Consider the following 19,301-nt stretch of genomic DNA (forward strand, 5'->3'; position numbering starts at 1 on the left):
TAAAAATATAAGATAAGCTGCTTTATCTACATTACAGACGGAGACATTAGTGGTACAAGAGTTCACACTTCCTGTTTTTCACAGGAAAACACAGGTTTTCATATGCAGGCATAGTAAAAACCGTTTAACATATGCAAATAAAAGAGGTTAAAACATTTGCAAATCACAATATGACCACAGTTGATGTTTTAGTCTTGTTTTTATTTCTGAACACAAAAATCATTTTTACACACTTCTTTTCAGCTCACACACTGACACTGACCAAATGTGTCAAGTAAGAAGGTTGCACCACAAGATGAGGCGAGATGTGAGGTTACTACAGTACCAGTCCAGAGGATGACGATAGGTCAAATGATGAAGTAAGAACCACCAAAACCTTGCATTTTACACTGATTTCCTGTTCTGAATGGGATTAACCTCTTCCTTGCTGACACTGCTGCTCCCCATAACCAAACATTAAGGTTATACAATCTGGAGCCATGTGTGCAAGGAAGGGCCAGGATGGAAGCTCCTTGTCTCTGCTATGTTCATCAGACATCTATGGCAACTGACACTTGACCTCTGACCTGAGGAGGACAACTGGTCAGGTGATGATTTAACAACAGGAAGTGGAGGCTTCCAAAAGGGCTGCTGCCCTGCAATGTGTTCCAATGGACAGGTTGCCTGATTTGCACGGTATCAGAGAAAATAGGAAAAGCCAGTGTGGAGCTCTAAAGAGAGACATCTAAAGAGTAAAACTCCTACCCCAGAAAAAAAAAAGGTAAAACCATCATGGCGAACCCTGGTAGCCAAGAGGAAACCAGAGGCCGATTCAAAGCAAGTCAACAGGGAAAAACAGCTGTGGCCTCAGTTTAAGAAAGAGTCTGTGCTGAAAGTAAGCATCTTAGCAACCTGTCTCTTTAGTTAAGGAGAAACAACCGACAAAGCTGAATTTAGGTTAGGTTCAGGAGAGCTACATATTCTTTTGTTTCAATTTAATTTTCCACTACACTGTAAACAGAAAGCACCATTTTACCCATAGTGCTGTCTCTGTGTGTGTATGTAGCCTAAGACTGTTGCTACAGTAATGTGGCACATTCCTGGGGCTCTAATTCTAAACAAACTGAGCTAGAATATACAGAGAAGTCTCCTGGTTACATTCTTAAGAGGATGAAATACTGAAAGCATATAAAGCTTAAAGCAGAGTAATACAGAAATAGGGTGCAAACTTGAATAAAATGGTGATAACGTATCTATGTAGTTAATGGTTTAAAAATATTTAACTCCATTTCAATTTTGTGTTAACTTTTTTTAATGAAACATGTCAAACTTGAATAAGAGCAGTCATACAAGTTCATTGTGCAATCTAACTAATCTAATCTAATCTATTGTGTGACTGAAAAATGTTGAGAAACATTCTCTGAGCCTAAGCTCTCAAGATGGTTCTATACTCCAGTAAGGTTCTGTATGGATGCTCTAAAAGAAATACAAATGTCATATTCTTCATTTATCATTACTATTGAAATTTATTTATAAAAAACATTTATACTGTCAACCAATATAAAGAGTAAACAATTTATATTTAAAATACATACTTGTGTAAAGAGAGCGAACAACAGGAAGTGAATAAGCTTCTCAACAAAAACTAAATATTACACCTGAAATTAAAGTAATAAAAATATCTTCATGTACAAGAGCTGCTAGGTACGCAACTGCCACAAATCATCACACAAGATACTGTAGTGTAAAGGCATCCTAGTCACATCAACAGTAGAATATGATTGCCAATTCTCTACTATATATGTTTTTCTACTAATACAGATTCAAGCAAGATTTTGTTTTTTTACCACTAATCAATAATGAACTGAAGGGAAACAAAGACCAAGTCAATACAAAAACATGCACTTTAAATATCAGGAAATAAAATCACCTATAAAAATGGTTCAATTTAAAAAAACGTGCTGAGTAACAAACTACGCTAAATCATTTAAATGACAGTACTTCTGTTGTTTTTTAAAGCACGGTACAAAGTAAAAAGAGAAACGGATTTCATAGGCAGAAGAGTGCAAAAGTGAACTCATTATAAGTGTTGAGTACTGTATTTCAAATTTTATGCTAAGTAACACTGAAACTTTCCCATCTATTGACAATACCACTCACTGACCAAGTTTGTAAGAGTAAGGGGAAGATCTGGCGTGCTGTTAAATACTGACAGCAAAACCTTCTGCCAGAGACTGCGCAGCAGGGCTTCCTGTACCTGGCACCACCAGAGACAATGAGGGAAAGGCGATGTGGAGATGTGTGTATTTCTCCAGTTCTTGTTATACCCTCGCTGGGGGAGGTCGGCGCCCTGGGCCCTGCTGTGCTGTGGTCCTCTGGTGATCAGTGTGCCAGCTTGTCTCTTTATACACAAACCATCCGTTCCCAGACCACAGAAGACAATTCAGGAAGCCCAACACCTAAAGCAAAACAGGATTAAAACAAGTGTAAAAATCCAGGCCACAGAACAAACAAACCTCTAATTTTTGAAGGAAACTGGACGTACAAAAGCTGTACAACTCCAGTCTGTCATGATAATAAACCATGGCACCAGAGTTACTCTGTTGTTTTAAAGTGCACTGTATTATTACATTACATTCATTTTGATAATTGCAGGCTATTACTGTCACCTACTGTCTAATTATACAAGTACTATAAATACAAATTATCATACAAATTATATACAATAATTATCATATTATTCATACAATATATCATACAAAGGAGCTGAGCTTGTAGACAGAAGTGAAAGGTGCACTGTTGAGGGGGGACTGTGACTTGGACTTCAGTCATAATCTCACAGACGGGATGCTCAGTCAAGCACAGACACCAAATGTCTGAACCTTTAAAACCTGTTACTAAATGTAATGTTTAAAATAAAAATAGGAAGTGTAAGGGTAAGTTGACCACCACCCCTCAAAGATCAGAAATTCAAATAATTTCATGATCAAACCCAAAAATGAGCAAATCCATTTCAAACCTCTGAAAACTACTTTTGAAAATCATGATACAAACAACAAATCTGTCCACATTCTACACCGCAACTTAAATTTTGAAGGTCATCTGAAGGTGGCCAGGCAAACTTACAACCTCTCCCAACAGTACACATCTAAAAGTGTTGGCCCATTTCCCCTTTAATTGCCATTTTAGATTAAATAGGCAAACAGTTCTGATGGCTGAGATGAAAGAAAATGAAACAGATTTGATGTCCATTGCATTTATGATTTTCAGATAATACTTTTTAAAACTTGCTCATCTGAATATAGAGACTGATGATAGCCTTTAAAACAAAGCTTTATAATAATTTATTAATGCTACAACATTTACATGAGAAGTGAGGAGTGTGCACATTTGTGAGAAAAAAATGACTTTTCACTTTTTATCTTAATTTTTATTACCCACCCAATCTGAAAGTCACCTCAGCTCACAGCAACAACCATTTATCGCCACAGGAGGAGAATGAGCAAGCTCCAACAGGCTCCACTGAACTGCCCGCCCACTAAGACATTCATTTTTGACACGATACAAGCTCTGTTCTAACGTTTACCCTGATCTGCTGGTTTGACAACCTGAACCTGATAGGCAAGAACAAACTGGGCAGCCTTGTGAAAACTGATGCTGACCTTCCAGCCCTCTCCACCATCTATCATACACGTGTTTTGCATAAAGCAAAATCCATCAGTGACGATCCTTCACACCCCTTCTTCAATGATTTCCAATTACTCCCATCAGGATGCAAATACCGACTCTCCAAATCCAATATATTATAGTTCTCATTCATACCTGTAGCCATATCCTTACTTAACACTTAGTTTTCTATCCTGATCTGTATGTATACTTTTGTTGTTGTTGTTGTTGTTGTTGACATGTTTTTTTTCTGTCCATCTGTACACCAACACTGCTGCTGTTAAAACAAATGGTCCCCTTGGGGATAATAATGTGCAATGTGCAATCCATCAGCAATGATGTGTAAGAGGTTCGCAAGTGCTCAGGATGTAGCAGGAGCCCTACTAACTAATTCCATCACTGGCCACAGCATTCCTGAACCAATTCTGGACCTCGCTTGGGGAATCCCGTTCACAATCAACGAGTGACAAGCCAGGCTCGATCTCAGGGCATCTGGATTAATTAATAATAATTAATAATAATAATAATAATAATAATAATAATAATAATAATAAGCGCTTTTCTGGAAACTCCACTCAAAGGGCTTTAAAAGTAATGGGGACTCCTCTCCACCACCACCAATGTGCAGCATCCACCTGGATGATGCGACGGCAGCCATAGTGTGCCAGAACTCTCACCACACATCAGCTATCAGTGGGTAGGAGAGCAGAGTAATGAAGCCAATTCATAGATGGGGATTATTAGGAGGCCAAGATTGGTAAGGGTCAATAGGAAATTTGGCCAGGACACTGGGGTTACACCCCTACTCTTTTCGAGAAACGCCCTGGGATTTTTAATGACCACAGAGAGTCAGGACCTTAGTTTTACGTCTCATTTAAGGACAGCACCTGTTTACAGTATAGTGTCCCCATCACTATACTGGGGCATTAGGACCCAGGTGAGCACCAGCTGCTGGCCCCACTAACACCTCTTCCAGCAGCAACCTTAGTTTTTCCCAAGAGGTTTCCCATCCAGGTACTGACCAGCCTCACACCTGCTTAGCTTCAGTGGGTTGCAAGTTGTGAGTTGCAGAGTGATATGGCTGCTGGATAGCTCAGGATTAGGGCTCAAGATGCACTCAAGAGTCAGAGCACTGACCAGCCGAGTCCCTCAGAAGACCCGAAGGAAAGCAGATTTCTTAGGTAAAAAAACATCACCGAGAGGATTAGGATTAAGCTGGTTTTGGATTGAAAATGAAATTTTCCAAGAAAAAGTTATTAACCTTCTTATACAATAGCCGAGGGAGCATGCATGTAAGGTGTCCTGTGCAGATTCATCTGATGCTTTTAGTGTTGTTCTGGAATTCCTGGGGTGAACAGTTTCAGCATGTAATGCAGTGCTGAAGGTCATTATGCTTGTGCTTTGGTGTTCATCTGTCTTGTACCTTTTTAATACTGGTGTGATAATGTATGTGTCACACATGCACGTATATTCAGAAGTCTGTAAGAAAACATGTTACATGGACTGCATTCTTTCTCCTGCAGAACTCAATGGTTACAGCTGTTCAAGGGTGCCACTAAAAACTAATTCAACTGAAGAATACTATGCATAAACAGTTCCAATCACACAAGATGTCACCTGACCATCATGAACCCCCTGGTGACTTTCACATGCAAATGGATATGTAAACTACATTTTTACGTTTCTGTCAAAACAGCAAGTAAACTCTGCCTTTCCCTTTGTTTCCATAACGTCAAGTGAAGAGGCATCGTCCTGTGCAAAATACATTGAACCCATGGTAATGCAGACGTAACAGGACTCTTTTTTTATTTGATACCAGCAAAACTGAAAAGAAGCTAAATCCACCCTTTTTTTAAATGCCAACATCCGAAGTACTCACTCTGAATGCACTTTGAGGTCTGTGATCCTCTCATTCCAGGTCATTATCTATGACTGGGATTCTGAGGCAAACAACTGCTTCAGCGCCACCAGGTGGAAGGGTTTGGAAATACTCTGCCAAGGCTCTCACAGCCCCAGCCAAACGGCAAATCAAGCAGCTTCCAGGCTGCCTGCAGATACCTCTAATCTAATCAAGTCCTCTTGCTTGTCATTACAGAGCGTGTAGCATGCCAAAAGACGAATGACCAGACTCCACCAGCCTGCCTGCCCTTCCTCATACAGAAGTCACTGCTGTGAGCCAAAAATGACAACTAGCGATTCCAATTGGGTGGGTATTTGATAAGAAAGAAGTGGTGATTCTAGATGAAAAGAAATGCCAAGCACCTTTGTATGACTTTTGTGGTCAAAATAAAGATTTGGTACTCACTGCCGACACATTCAGGCCACGCATATTAGCGTACTGTGTAACATCACAAGCGACTTCATTACACAATGATAGCATTGATTTGATTCCCTCAAGACCAGTAGCATATTTCACATTGTGAAGTCCTCGAGCCCAGGCTGAAGAGCACACAAGCCATAGGAAGGCAAAGATAACGGTTATGAAGAAGTCCTAGAGAGAAAAAGAGGCAGAAGGGTAATTTTGCATTAGTACCCCTGAAACAACAATAGGTTCTGCACTATAACTGCTTTGTATCCTATGCTGATTGGCACATTTCCTTGAAACTGATTACAAGACAAAGGATATTTAATCAACATTATGTTGTTATGCATGTGCAACATTCATAAAAGCAGGCCAACTCAAATTCCAGCAAGAGGGTTGCATGGCGGTGTAGTGGTTAGCACTGCAGCCTTGTGCTTTTGGGGCCTTGGGGTGTTATCTGCATGACGTTTGTATGTTATACTAATAATAATAATTTCTTACACTTATGTAGCACTTTTCTGGACACTCCACTCAAAGAGCTTTACAGGTAATGGGGACTCCCCTCCACCACCACCAATGTGCAGCATCCACCTGGATGTTCACATATGTTTCCTCCCACAATTCAAAGATATTCTGGTATGTTAATTGACTTCTGGGAAAAAATGGCCCCAATGTGTGTGTGTGCCCTGCAATGGACTAGTGTTCTATGATATTTCCTGCCTGCTGCTTGCTGGGACAGACTCCAGTTCCTGTGACCCTGTATTGTATAAAGCAGTTAGAAAATGGAAGGATGGATTTTTTCAGTGAGAGAAAGCCATTCAAACATTCTTGCTCACTAGGTCACTAGCAGCTTAAGGCCCACCTGTTTCTGGAAGGAACCCAGGAAAAATGCATTAACAGCATGACTAAGAAGTTTGTTTCTATTCCTCACAACTGTTTATGTAAAAGCGTGCCACCTACTTTCAGTCATAAATACTGCTCTCCTTAGTTTCCTCTCACGAATGCTTAACTTATACAAAACGCGCATAAGAAGTGTGGGTCTTCATTCTTGTCTCTCAAAATTATGATTTGCTATGAGGAATGTCCACAAACACTTACCTATCCTTTGCACTTGCAGCAGAGAAAGAAAACCAAGAAAAGAGTATTATGCTGGTTTCAGACAGCAAACATTTGTGAAAAATGAGACATTCGCTTACCTTTGAAAACAAAATTATAAATACAGTACATAGAAAGAGGTGGCGCAGTTTCAGTCACACAAGTATGCACTGCTTGTCACATGTTCTTGTCTTCAGTTTAAGACATCTTTAGGAAATCATTTAAATATCAGTGCTATGTAAGGCAACTTTTGACTGTAAATTCATTTTAATGAACTTGTTAATGTACAGTTTCCTGCGCTGAAAATGAAGGTTTGGGTCGATTGTGTAACATATTTTAGCAGGAATATCTGTCCTAAAAAGCTCTGACAAGAGGAAATAAAAGCTATGTTGATCTCCTTAAAGCAAACACAGAGTGCAGCTGAGGATAGTAATCATGTGAGGGAAGCAGTCATCTGAGTACAGCTCTGGTTCCATGTAAAAAAAGCAGTGGCAACACTGAGTTTTTTTTATCAATAGTCATTGTATACAATGTTTATATGCAATACGGTAACATGAAAAATGTATCACAATAATAGTAAATCATCATCTACACTAAACTGCTATAGGCAATCACTGGAAATGAAAGTCTCAAATAACATTTATATACAGTATGTATAAGACACAAACATCATTAGAAGGCTTACAAAGCTTTGCAAGTCTTCTCATTAAAATTGTACAAATAATAATAATAATTTCTAAATCTTTGCAGAAGAAAAAATATTTTATATGTCTTTTCAAAGCACATAAAAAATGTTAGAAAGCTAGTTCTTTTCTTGTCTAAGAACCCAGTATTACCACCTCATAACCTGATCATGTCAGATCACAGAAGCTAAGCAAAGCTGGGCCTGGTTAATACTGGGAAGGAAGACCCCCCCCACAGAAAAAAACGAGGGATGTTGGTGGACCAGTAGGTGGTGCTCTTCCTTCTATTCTAGAACCTGCTATCCAATGCAATCGTATGGTGACCAGGGATGCTGTGCTGTCCCTCAGTTGAGATGTCTAACTGATCTGCTGTGTAGTGGGGCTGTTGGCTCATAATGGGAACCTTTTTATGAAGCACTTTGGGAATCCTTTTAATGAAAAGCAATATAGGGGCAGCACTGTGGAACAGTGGTTAGCATTGTAACCTCACAGCACTGAGGCGATGACACATATATACTGAGATTTTAAATGAATTTTGCCTCATCCACAAAACATTAGAACAAGAAAAAATACAGAACTAAGTTTAATATTAATATTTTCTATCAATGTAAATAGAAAGAAGGAGTGATTTATTTTCCTACTTACTACCATTGGCCCAAGGTTTGAGTCCCTGTAAATATGCATATATCCAATATATATGACCAAGGCAAAAATACAGTAGAGGAAAGCCAGAACAGCAATGGCAACAAAGAACTCTGCTGAAGAGGATGAGTCCCCAACTAGACGTGTTTCTGGAACAGTGCGGTTGCAAAGAATTGAATTGTTTGACACTAGCACTTCCTGGCTTAACCTGTAAAGAAAAGAAGAAAAAATATTTTACATAAAGAAACAATTATCTGTTTCATGCCTGATGGTTATCCTCATGTGCTCAGTTTGACGCTACTTAAAAGTTACTGCCTCTCCCTTCACAGTCCAAAGCACATACTGTAGATGTGCACACATAGCAATGCATGAAATCTGCGGGTTTCTAACTAAAGTTCTGGTAGCCTAAGCAACCACTGAGTATTCCTGTTATTATTTACTGCTGGATAATCTATACTTTTCTTCCAGCAATGCCATAAATTTGTCACATGAAGAAAGCCTGAGAAAGCCATTTAATTCCTACAATAGACTGTGGGTTCATAACATCATGGCAGTGTGCCACTTATGAAAGGCATAATAAAAGAGGTATTTATACTAAGTAAGAATGCTCAGCAACTATGTTTAGGGTTTTTTCTGGACACTCGCCTATACTTTACATAAAAGCCTGTCCACTGTGGTTGTAATGGTGCAGTGCATGCTGCTTCAGCTATCTCTCATATGAAATTAAATCCACAGAGCACAGAAAGTGTAATGAAAGCATCATCAAGCACTGCTGTAACTTACTTGAATGGGTAGGCAAAATTGACATTCAAGGTATCATTTCTGCCTTCTCCACACCACAAAGACACTACATTTTTTCCACTGTACCCTCCACAAGTAGCAAAAGCAAACACCCCAAAAATCTGGAAGACAAAATAGATAGTAATGAAACTCTGGAAAAAAAAAAACTATAAGGGGCAAAGTAGGCTTTTACAGAATTAATAGTCGGCCTACACTGAGTGGCTTGCCCACAGAACAAATTACTAGCTGAAACACAAACTACTTAACATCACAAAAAGTTGCAGATCTCTCAAAAAATAACCTCAACTCTTTCATGAAATAGCTAGAAAAAGTATCCAACTAAATAACACTAATAGTAACAAGAAAAATTATAGGCATATATGGGTGATACATATAGTGCACTACAGCAGAGTTTCATTTTCTGATAGTGTTATTAATTTTCAGAAAAACATCATCATCTTACTAGTGTAACGGAAGTAACAACAGATACGGACACACAGAGAGTGATGAGGCTTTTGATAAAGTTCCTCTTAAAAGAGTAATTCTCAAATTATAGGCAATAGGCATTAAAGATACAGCATATACTATAGTTAGAACTGGTAGAGTAGGTTAATGGACAGGAAAGGGATGATACAGATATGTATGAAATTCTTAAAATGGGGTGTTATAACCCAACTCCTGTGGCAGTACCTCAGGAATCTGTATTAACACCACTGCTCCTTTGATTTTCTACCAACAATCTAGATTCTGGCATTTTTCTGGCAAAACAGTCAAGTTCACAGATTTTACCAAATTAAGAGGATTAGCAATAAGCATAAAAGCTGAAAAAAGAAACAAGTTTAAAAACATTTTGTCCAAATTCTGACTACACAAAAACACCTGGACTATATAATTTAAGGTAGACAAGCAAAGAGCGCTGCATGCAAGTAACAAACACAAACTGGAAATAAAATATAAATAAAAACCAGAGCTTGAAGACACTAGTTATGAGAAAAAATAGTTTACATGCAAAAACGTATATGCAAAAAAAGATATTACAGGATAGACGAGCCTAAATAAAAGAGTTGAGAATGAATCTAAGGATGTTATGTTAGAAATGTACAATGTGCAAGTACATTAAAAAAACGTTTTATAATCTTGTTAAAAAAATATACAGTATATTACTGCACTGGAATCAATCAAACAGTTAACAGAAAAGTAATAAGGTACATTTCCAGTCTCAAAGGAATGTCTTATAATGAGCCTAAAACAATCAAATCTTTTAGCCTTGAACAGAGAAGACTGGGAGGGTTTCCTGATTACAGTATTCAAAAGCCACAAAGTCAATGAAACATGGAATAGAGAAAACAAATGGAAACTAAGGGGAAGTAATTATAATAATTAATCCTTGCATTTACATAGCACTTTTCATCACAGATCCTAAAACATTTCACACACAGGAGGAGACCCGCTTCAGTAAGTGCTGTTCCCTTCTGGGTAACATACAGCAGCCATGAGGCACTACCAACTCCCCTTGACAACAGATCAGGCAGAGGAGTTTCAGCTACTGAAGGAAGGGGGGAAGGTCAGACACAGCGGAAATTAGCCAGGACACCAAGGAGTAACACCTCCACCTGGAGATCTGGAATGACTATGTAGGCTGGACCACGGTTTAAAATCTCTTCACCTATAAAGACGGCACAATGTCCCCAGTTGCCATTGGGTTTCAATTTGGGAATTCATGGAAAGAACGCCCAAGCCCGGACCTGCAACCTATGGGTCCACCACCTGCAGCAGCAAACATAATTTGCTAGGAGACCTTCCATCTCAGTACTAACAGGCTACAAGGTGGCACCAACATTTAAAATGGAGACAGGAAGTGCCTCTTTTTCACAAAGGCTTCAGTGACTCTGGAATAAGTTACCCAGCCATGCTGCTTAAAGCCAATATCCAGGCTTCTTAAAAGACATGTCTAGAGGAGATCCTCGGATCAATTAGCTGCTATCATCCAAATGGGTATGATGGGCTGCATGGCCCCTTCTTGTTTGTAATCTTTCTTATGCTCCAGCTGTCATCGTTTCTTTTGAAAGAAGTCCGAAACCTGTGTGTCTGGAATAAATCAAAACTTTAAACGGCCTACTAATCACATACTCCAAACCAAGAAGTTGATGGCAGCTTTCCATTGGGTAAACACAAGCAGCCTTTGGCAGAGAAAAAAACTGCCATAGAGAGATATTTAGAAATTGAAACTGCTTGGTCAATGTTTCTGACCTAATCAAATATAGAAGAACAGTCAAGAATACTGCTTCCAGGATCAAAGATTAAAAAAAATAATATTTGCAAATAGTTATTAGTTTGCAATAACCAGGGGTATACGACAGGTGCTGTAAAACAATGTAGTCAGGAGAAATATCAGTAGCACTAATAGAATGCACCAATGTGACCCCAATGTGAGCCCTTTCCTATTATGACCTGCCGTAATGCACACACACAGGAGTATGAGCCTACCATTTAGGGAAATGCTTACACCACAGGCCAAAAGAAACAAAAGAAGAATCTTAAATATGAATTAAGAAGCCAAAAGGGACACTTTACACAACATCTTACAAAAATGGCTCAAGTGGGTATGTACATCAGTTGCAAAGGAACAAGCAAAGGTTAATTCCAAACTGAAAAGTAGAAAGAAAATGCACAATGTTTCAGCTGCTGAGCCTTCTGACATATTGCATTATTCATTCTACTTTTCATCACACAAAAATTAAATATTTTGCAATTTATGTCCAGCTTTTAGTTGAGTGGGGCAAAGGCTCAGTTACAACACTGTGTTGTTATTCTGTCACTGACATTAGTCTGGCACCAGTGATCTCATTGGAATAAACTTAAGTCTTTGTCTGCACAGAACCTTTAGCAACTATCTAGTGACAAGAGACGATGTTGTTTATTATTTGACAGTGTGTTGCCTTCTGTTCAGTCTGAACAGCAAGCTTCTTCTAAAACTTGTCAGGAAAATCGATCATTTTTAAGATTCCACCATTAAAGGAAGGGGACTGCCAAATCTTTAAAAAAAACAAACAACAGACTTGAAAAGCTGAAAGCTAAATGCAATGTTTCATTACAGGAAATAACGAGAAGTAAAATGCAAGCAAACACAATGAAGGATTAAAATATCAGGAAAAACCATAAAGTTTTTGAGGGAGTTCCAACTAAAAGATCAACAAGTATAAAATGCTTTTACTTACAATACTTGCCACTTAAATGCACAGAACATTTTTTTTACTTCTTATTTTGTAAGGACCTGGACATTTCTAACAAGTGAAAAATAAGATTGATTTCAATGCACAGATTTAAGCAGAATGTTTGACTGATGATGATATATTTGGGATAACAGTGGCACTTTCATTTTGCAATACCAGGCATAGTACCTACTGTAAATTAACCATATTCAGCATCAACTGACTCAATTTGCCAGCAGCCATATGGCCCTGCAACTCTCAACTACCAACCCACTGAAGATTAAGCAGGTGTGAGCCTGGTCAGTACCTGGATATGAGACCTCCTGGGAAAGCTAAGGTTGCTGCTGGAAGTCTGTGTGGCTCCTAATGCCCCTGTAAAGTGACAGGGACATTATACTGTAAAATAGTGCTGTCCTTTGGATTAGATCAAGGTCTGGGCTCTCTGAGGTCATTAAAAATCCCAGGGTGTGTCTTGAAAAGAGTAAGGGTGTTACCTCCTAATAATCCCCATCTATGAATTGGTTTCATCACTCTGTTCTCCTCCCCACTGATAGCTGGTGTGTGGGGAGCATTCTGGTGCACTATGGCTGCTATCGCATCATACAGGTAGGGGCTGCACATTGGTCCAGAAAAGCGCTATGTAAGTGTAAGCAATTATTATTATCATCATCCATTTTCTAATCACTTTATCCAAGACTGGTGCAAGGCAGGATACACTCAGGTTGTAGCTCTAACCAGTCAAACCAGTCTTACCACTAATTTTTGTGTTTTGAAGTCACAAGCTATCATTCAATCTTATAAAATAATCTAAAATTATTATATAACTTTATTTACATGAGTTAGGAGTAATAAAATCTACTCCATTGTATCTCAGAAAAACCTTTTCATTTCAGAGAGTCTGAAAACAATGGGTAGTTTGCACAGGTGCAAGACAAGTAAACACAAAAGATCAAAAGGGATATTCTGGCGATTTACTCTGGTTAACCAGAATAAAGAATAAACATTCAACACAGGAAGGCAGCGTATTAAGAAAGGAAGGAAGGAGAATCAACAGGCAAGAGGACCTTGATCTGATCAGTCCTGGAAACCAGATTCTGGCTCTGTAATTTGATCTTTATTTAAGAGAGCTTGCCACACTCATATTTCAGGCAATTGTATTTTGGAATCCTCAGACTAAAACTCTCTTAATTTCATGATGCAATGTTAGAATAGGAAGTCAGATTCCCTTTCACCTTTGAGCATCCAAAACATAGGAAGGGAGATGTAGCTCTGGGTAATATTGTTTTACTTAGGATGCAAAGTTTACTTCTCGTTTGCCTGTTTAGGTTTTAATATGGTGTTTCATTTCTTAGAGATAGAACTCTGGGTTATCTGGGTGTGTAGAATGTAGGCTTCTGAGATGCTTTGTTCTGTAATTAGAGTAGCCGGTATATGTGTTTGTGGTAAATATTGTGTGTTGTCTAGTTGTTTTATTGTATTGTTATTCTTGTTGTCCCATAAATATTTGTTTGGCCTAGTTTGCCTCTGATTTATAAGTCTTTTGTCAGAGCTGGACCAGAGACAAAAGAAGTTGCATGCTTCAAATTACACCTACAGCTCAGGTATATCTTTGACATTTAAATTATTTTATTTGCCACTCTTTCCTGACAACCACGTGTGTAACAATACAATATAAACATTACAAAATATTATTTTTTCTATATACAAACTTGGGTGTTTATGGTGACACATGGCTCACATCTTTCATATAATATATGGAAGGAATAAAAATGGCAAACAAAATGATCGGGTATATACAGTCATGTGAAAAAAAAAGTACACCCTCTTTCAATTCAATGGTTGTACATATCAGGGCATAAATAACAATCGTCTGGTCCTCACCAACTTCTATAATTAGACAAATCTAGCCTCAGATAACAGACAACACATAACAGATTTCACTACGTCATTATTTATTCAACAGAAAGTAAGCCAAAATGCAGAATCCATGTGGGGAAAATTAAGTACACCCTTAGTGCTTCCATAAGAATTTAGAAGGTAATTAGCAGCCTGGGGCTGCTAATCAAATGTACTTGATTAGTTGATAATCAGGAAGTGTGACCACCTCTATAAAAACAGAACTTTTAGCAGCTTGGTGGTCCGGAGCATTCAGGTGTGTGTTAACACCGTGCCAAAGAGAAAAGACATCAGCAATGAACTCAAGAGAAGTAAATGCTACTGCTCACCAACCTGGGAAGGGTTATAAGGCCATTTCCAAACAATTTGAAATCCATCATTCTACAGTGAAAAGGATTATTTACAAATGGAGAAAATTCAAGACAGTTGCCAATCTTCCGAGGAGTGGGTGTCCCAGCAAATCCACCCCAAGGTCAGACTGTATAATGCTCAGAGAAATCGTAAAGAACCCAAGAGCTACATCTAGGGACCTACAGGCCTCGGTTAACACGTTAAATGTTAAAGTTCATAACAGTATGATCAGAAAAAGACTGAACAAGTATGGCATTCATGGAAGGGTAGCCAGGAGAAAGCCCCTTCTCTCCAAAAAGAACATGGCAGCACGGCTTAGGTTTGCAAAGTTGTATCTGAACAAACCACAGGATTTCTGGAACAATGTCCTTTGGACAGACGAGACGAGATGTTTGGTTATTATGCACAATGCTGTGTTTGGCGAAAACCAAACACAGCGCATCACCATAAACACCTCATACCAACGGTCATGCATGTTGGTGGAGGGGTGATGATTTGGACTTGTTTTGCAGCCACCGGAGCTTGGCAACTTGCAGCCATCGAGTTGACCATGAACTCCTCTTTATACCAGAGTACTCTAGAGACAAATGTGAGGCCATCTGTCCGACAGCTAAAGCTTGGCCGCAATTGGGTCGTGCAACAGGACAATGATCCCAAGCACACCAGCAATTCTATAACTGAATGGCTGAAAAAGAAAAGAATCAGGGTGTTGGAATGGCCAAGTCAAAGTCCAGACCTCAACCCCATTACAGTGGCGGGACCTTAAAGGAACGCCCTCAAACATCAATGAACCAAAGCAATGTTGTAAAGAACAGTGCGCCAAAATTCCTCCAAAACGATGTAAGAGACTGATACACTCATACAGAAAACGATCACTTCAAGTTATTGCTGCTTCAGGTGGTTCTACAAGCTACTGAATCATGGGGTGTACTTAGTTATTCACACGTGTTGGCTTAATTTGCATTAAATAATGTTGTGTTTGTCACCTGTGGTTAGATTTACCTAATTTTAGGACCTGGTGAGGACCAGATGATTTTTTGTTATGTCCTGATATATAAAACCATAGAATTGAAAGAGGGTGTACTCACATGACTGTAATCTAAAGTGTAGAATTTAAATCAAGGCATGTCATATTACAGTTGAATAATACATTACTTGAACTTCATTTAGAGTATTTTGTACAATTTTAGCCATCATGTAACAAAAAAGATATTGCTGCTGTGGAAGTCTAGAGAACCGGAGCACCAGGCAGTCTGAGACTTAAGGAATGTCCTACAGACACCCTGAAGGAACTGAACCTTTTTAGTCTTCAGCAGAGAAAACAATGAGGGAAACTGTTATTAGTATTTACAATTATAAAAAGGCTCTCACTAAGTCAACCTTCAAAATGAGCAGTGAAAGTGTGGAAGCACCTTTAAAAGAAAGAACAGGCAGCAGCTTTTCAAAGGGTTGTAGGAGAGAGGCACAAGCTACTCAGCCATGCAGCTGAAGCCAAATTAGCAGAATGAAATCCTTGAATGAATTAAATGGCTTCCTCTCCTTTGTAACCTTTCTTATGTTCTTATAATAATTTCCTGTTTTCTAGGTTTCTCTTACACGTACAGGGGCTTTAATCAGTTGGAAAAATGTGTCATTTCATTTTACCCTTTACATTTCTCATGGGGTAGTTACAAGGAGTGCGATTTTAAAGATAAAAACTTTATATTCCGCGGTATCTATTAATTGCATTCCTCTCTGGCCTAAGGTTTCACAGTCATCTGATATACTGTACACGCTTCCGTTGGTAGAGAAATTTGTCCATGAAGCAAGTTAAAGTTTTCGAAAATTAAATTATTCGGGGGGAACAAAACACAGGCAAATCCAAGATTTAAAAAGTTACGTGAATTTTGTATGAACTAATTGACATGGCTATGAAAAAAAAACTTTGGACCGCGTTTTAATATTCATGCAAGGCTACTACAGTATTACCATATTGCGAAAATAACTTAAAAGGTAAGTATAATGCACTTTAATGCATGACATGGTAGTTCTGGATATAACTGTTACAGTACAAAAAGTTAACGCCCACCCTCCGAAACGATGAACAGGAGAATAGGGGAAAACATCTAGACAGATCAAAAATATTAATTAGCCATGAACTTACAGTATTAGAATATATATATATATGTTTACGAATCAATGCAAGAAGCATAGAGACTTCGTAAAAATGAAAATGCAAATATATTAAAACGACACAGTTTACGTTTTAACATGAAACAATAACTGCCGGCAAAAGGGGGGCTGGGAGGTCTCGTAAAATTTTCCACGACGTTGATTGCTAATTCATCCGCCACCCAAACTCTGCTGACACTGGAGAGTCCCTGAAACGACGGTGTGAAAGGACGGCCACTGTACATCCTTAACGTCAGGCCTGGCGTCCCCGAGCTATATTTGAGATCTCCCCCACCCCAACCTGCTCCCCTCAATTTTCAGTTTTCATAACCAACAGGCCATTGGGGTCAGGGTGTTTTTAATTAAAAGTCCAAAACTTACCCATTCCAAGACTCTGAGGAAGCCCAGCGGCTCTTTCAGGGGAGTGAAATTTAACCGAAGTCCCGTCATCTTCTAAAATACATACAGCACACATAAAAAATCTTCAACTGCAAGTTTATGAGCAGCCCAGTCAGCCAAATGTTTCCTTAAAGTGCAAAAGCCTCGATTCCCTTCAAAACCTTTTCAGTTTAAAGCAACTCATCCCGTTCCCCCCCATATTTTTACCTGAACCACCCCGTCCAGAAAATCTTTGTCGTTAGGGGCAGATGCAGACTTAACGTTATATTACCCCGCACTTCGTTGTTCGAGGTGGATGCCTCTGAAATCCCCATTAACATGGCAAAACTTGAGAGGGGGGGGGGGAACTACATTAGAGGCTAAAAAACTCCCTTCTCCGTTCTCACGTCGATCCCCGGTGTAATGTTAAATTTCTCTTTCGATTAGGCGTATTGCATTATCGGTGCTGTTGCAGAATGTACTTACTGTGATGTCTCCAACCGAAATACTTTTGCTCTTCTAAAGTAATACCCAGCCTTCACCTCGACACTCCTTTAAATCTGTACCAGCAGCTCCTTCTCCTCCCGTTTGACAGAGTTGGCGAATTTGCTTTCTCTGCTTGCTCAGGAAAACGGGTCATATGACTTCTTAAAATGAATCCCGCGAACTCCCAATATCTTGAAGCAGGAGAACTGTAGGCATCGCAGTGGTTTCTTATGACTTTCGATTAACGCGTTAGCTGCTGGCGACTCAAGGCGAACATCCACCCCTCGCACTAACGTCCTCGTAAAAACAGAAAGTTTAAACTATTGTGGCACTATAAAAATAGTCTGAAATTACGAAAAAAAGAATCAATTCATTAATTTTAGTAACCCCCAATAAATTAACAATAGCTGAAAACGGTTACCGAGTACAGACTAGTCTTGCTTCAACTGGACACCTACTATAAAGAAACTCTTAAGATTCTAACTGGGCATCAGACAAAATTTAAGATTAATTTAAAGATTTGCTTACTTTTTAGCCGGAAAATTATCTAAAAGACAGGCCAACGATTTAGACACTTGCAAATTATTCTAGTCGTTTCTCAACAACAACAACAACAACAACAATAATAATAATAATAATAATAATAATAATAATAATAGCCTGACTGGTGTAACGAATACGCCCCTGCGTATAAGGATCTCAGACCCTGTGCTCAAGTTTGTATTTTACATTAATATCTGCCACTTTCAAAAGGTGCGTTCGTCCGCTTTAGGGTGTATATGCTAAATATGCGATATTTTGCTTATTGTTTTAATTTTCTGATATAGTTAAATATGAGAAGAGATACTGCTAGCTGAAGCTGAAGATATCCAGGCTTAAGCAACACATAGACAAGATCCTCGGATCAATTAGCAACCAGCAATTTAAATAGGCTAGACGGACAGCAAGACCTCATTTGTAACCTCTATGTTCTTGTAGTGCTTAATGTTAAGTAATCCATACAATGTATTTTTGTTTGGTCATCAAGAGAGTCATCAGCACTGCAAGTAAAAGTTGCAATAATTTCGCAATACTGTCACATGAAACATTATCAATAAAATGACCTTAAAAGCATCTATTACCACCGCCTTAAGTTCTAACAGTCATTTTAAATATCAACCCCTATATTGCCTCAGTGACTATTGAGTTTCTTTTTCACCTTTACTGCAAGCAGGAGGCATTCAGGAAAAGACGAGAGTGGATTCTGTGTGTACAGATAAGGTGTAAAAGCTCACACCGAGGTTATATAATTACCATGGTACGTATATAGGCTAGTATTTCATTATCTGTCCAGATACACAGTAGTAGATACGTTTAAATCAGTCGGTCTGTAATAAAATAATTGTAGTAAAATATTTTTGTGGAAAGGGTAGAGGTAGTCACAATGCTATCATAAGATAAGATAGATAACGTGGGTAGCTGCGTCAGCACGCATAGGCTGCAAAGGAAGGTTTATTCCATGCTGAAAAGAGAAAAACACACAACGTTTAGGCCTTGGAGCCTTCTTCAAGTGTCTGACACCTGAATACAAAGAAACGTTGTGTTTTCTTTCTTCTCTTTTCAGTACGGAATAAACCTAGTACTTGTTTCTTTGCCATACTTATTAGCCATATACTATTGCATTAGGAATTAGTCTTTCGC

The 19,301-nt window shown here is 38.8% G+C and overlaps 1 protein-coding gene across 2 annotated transcripts; it reads right to left on the reverse strand.

Annotated features, from left to right (window-relative positions):
- sypl1 (synaptophysin-like 1) lies at window positions 1–17,877 on the reverse strand. Of its 2 annotated transcripts, none has more exons than XM_006633384.3 (6): window positions 17,622–17,877; window positions 17,139–17,210; window positions 9,151–9,269; window positions 8,371–8,575; window positions 5,951–6,136; window positions 1–2,438 (listed from the first exon to the last, which is right to left on the reverse strand). In XM_006633384.3, the coding sequence occupies exons 2-6, from the start codon at window positions 17,205–17,207 to the stop codon at window positions 2,301–2,303; spliced, it is 717 nt and encodes a 238-aa protein (XP_006633447.1). In that variant the 5' UTR covers window positions 17,208–17,210; window positions 17,622–17,877; the 3' UTR covers window positions 1–2,300. The 2 variants fall into 2 exon arrangements, with proteins under 2 accessions (XP_006633447.1, XP_015207787.1); XM_015352301.2 differs by lacking the exon at window positions 17,622–17,877 and adding an exon at window positions 17,364–17,549.
- Window positions 17,878–19,301: the final 1,424 nt, after the last annotated feature.

Source organism: Lepisosteus oculatus, chromosome 7 (assembly GCF_040954835.1).
Source record: "Lepisosteus oculatus isolate fLepOcu1 chromosome 7, fLepOcu1.hap2, whole genome shotgun sequence".
Classification (NCBI taxonomy): Eukaryota; Metazoa; Chordata; class Actinopteri; order Semionotiformes; family Lepisosteidae; genus Lepisosteus; species Lepisosteus oculatus.

Coding starts and splice junctions, on each gene's coding strand:
- sypl1 (XM_006633384.3), bottom strand. CDS start 17,207: ATGACGGGACTTCGGTTAAATTTCACTCCCCTGAAAGAGCCGCTGGGC. Junction 8,576..9,150: donor AATTTTGCCTACCCATTCAA/GTAAGTTACAGC, acceptor TTTTCTTTACAG/GTTAAGCCAGGAAGTGCTAG. Junction 2,439..5,950: donor GTGGCCTGAATGTGTCGGCA/GTGAGTACCAAA, acceptor GTTTTGCTTTAG/GTGTTGGGCTTCCTGAATTG.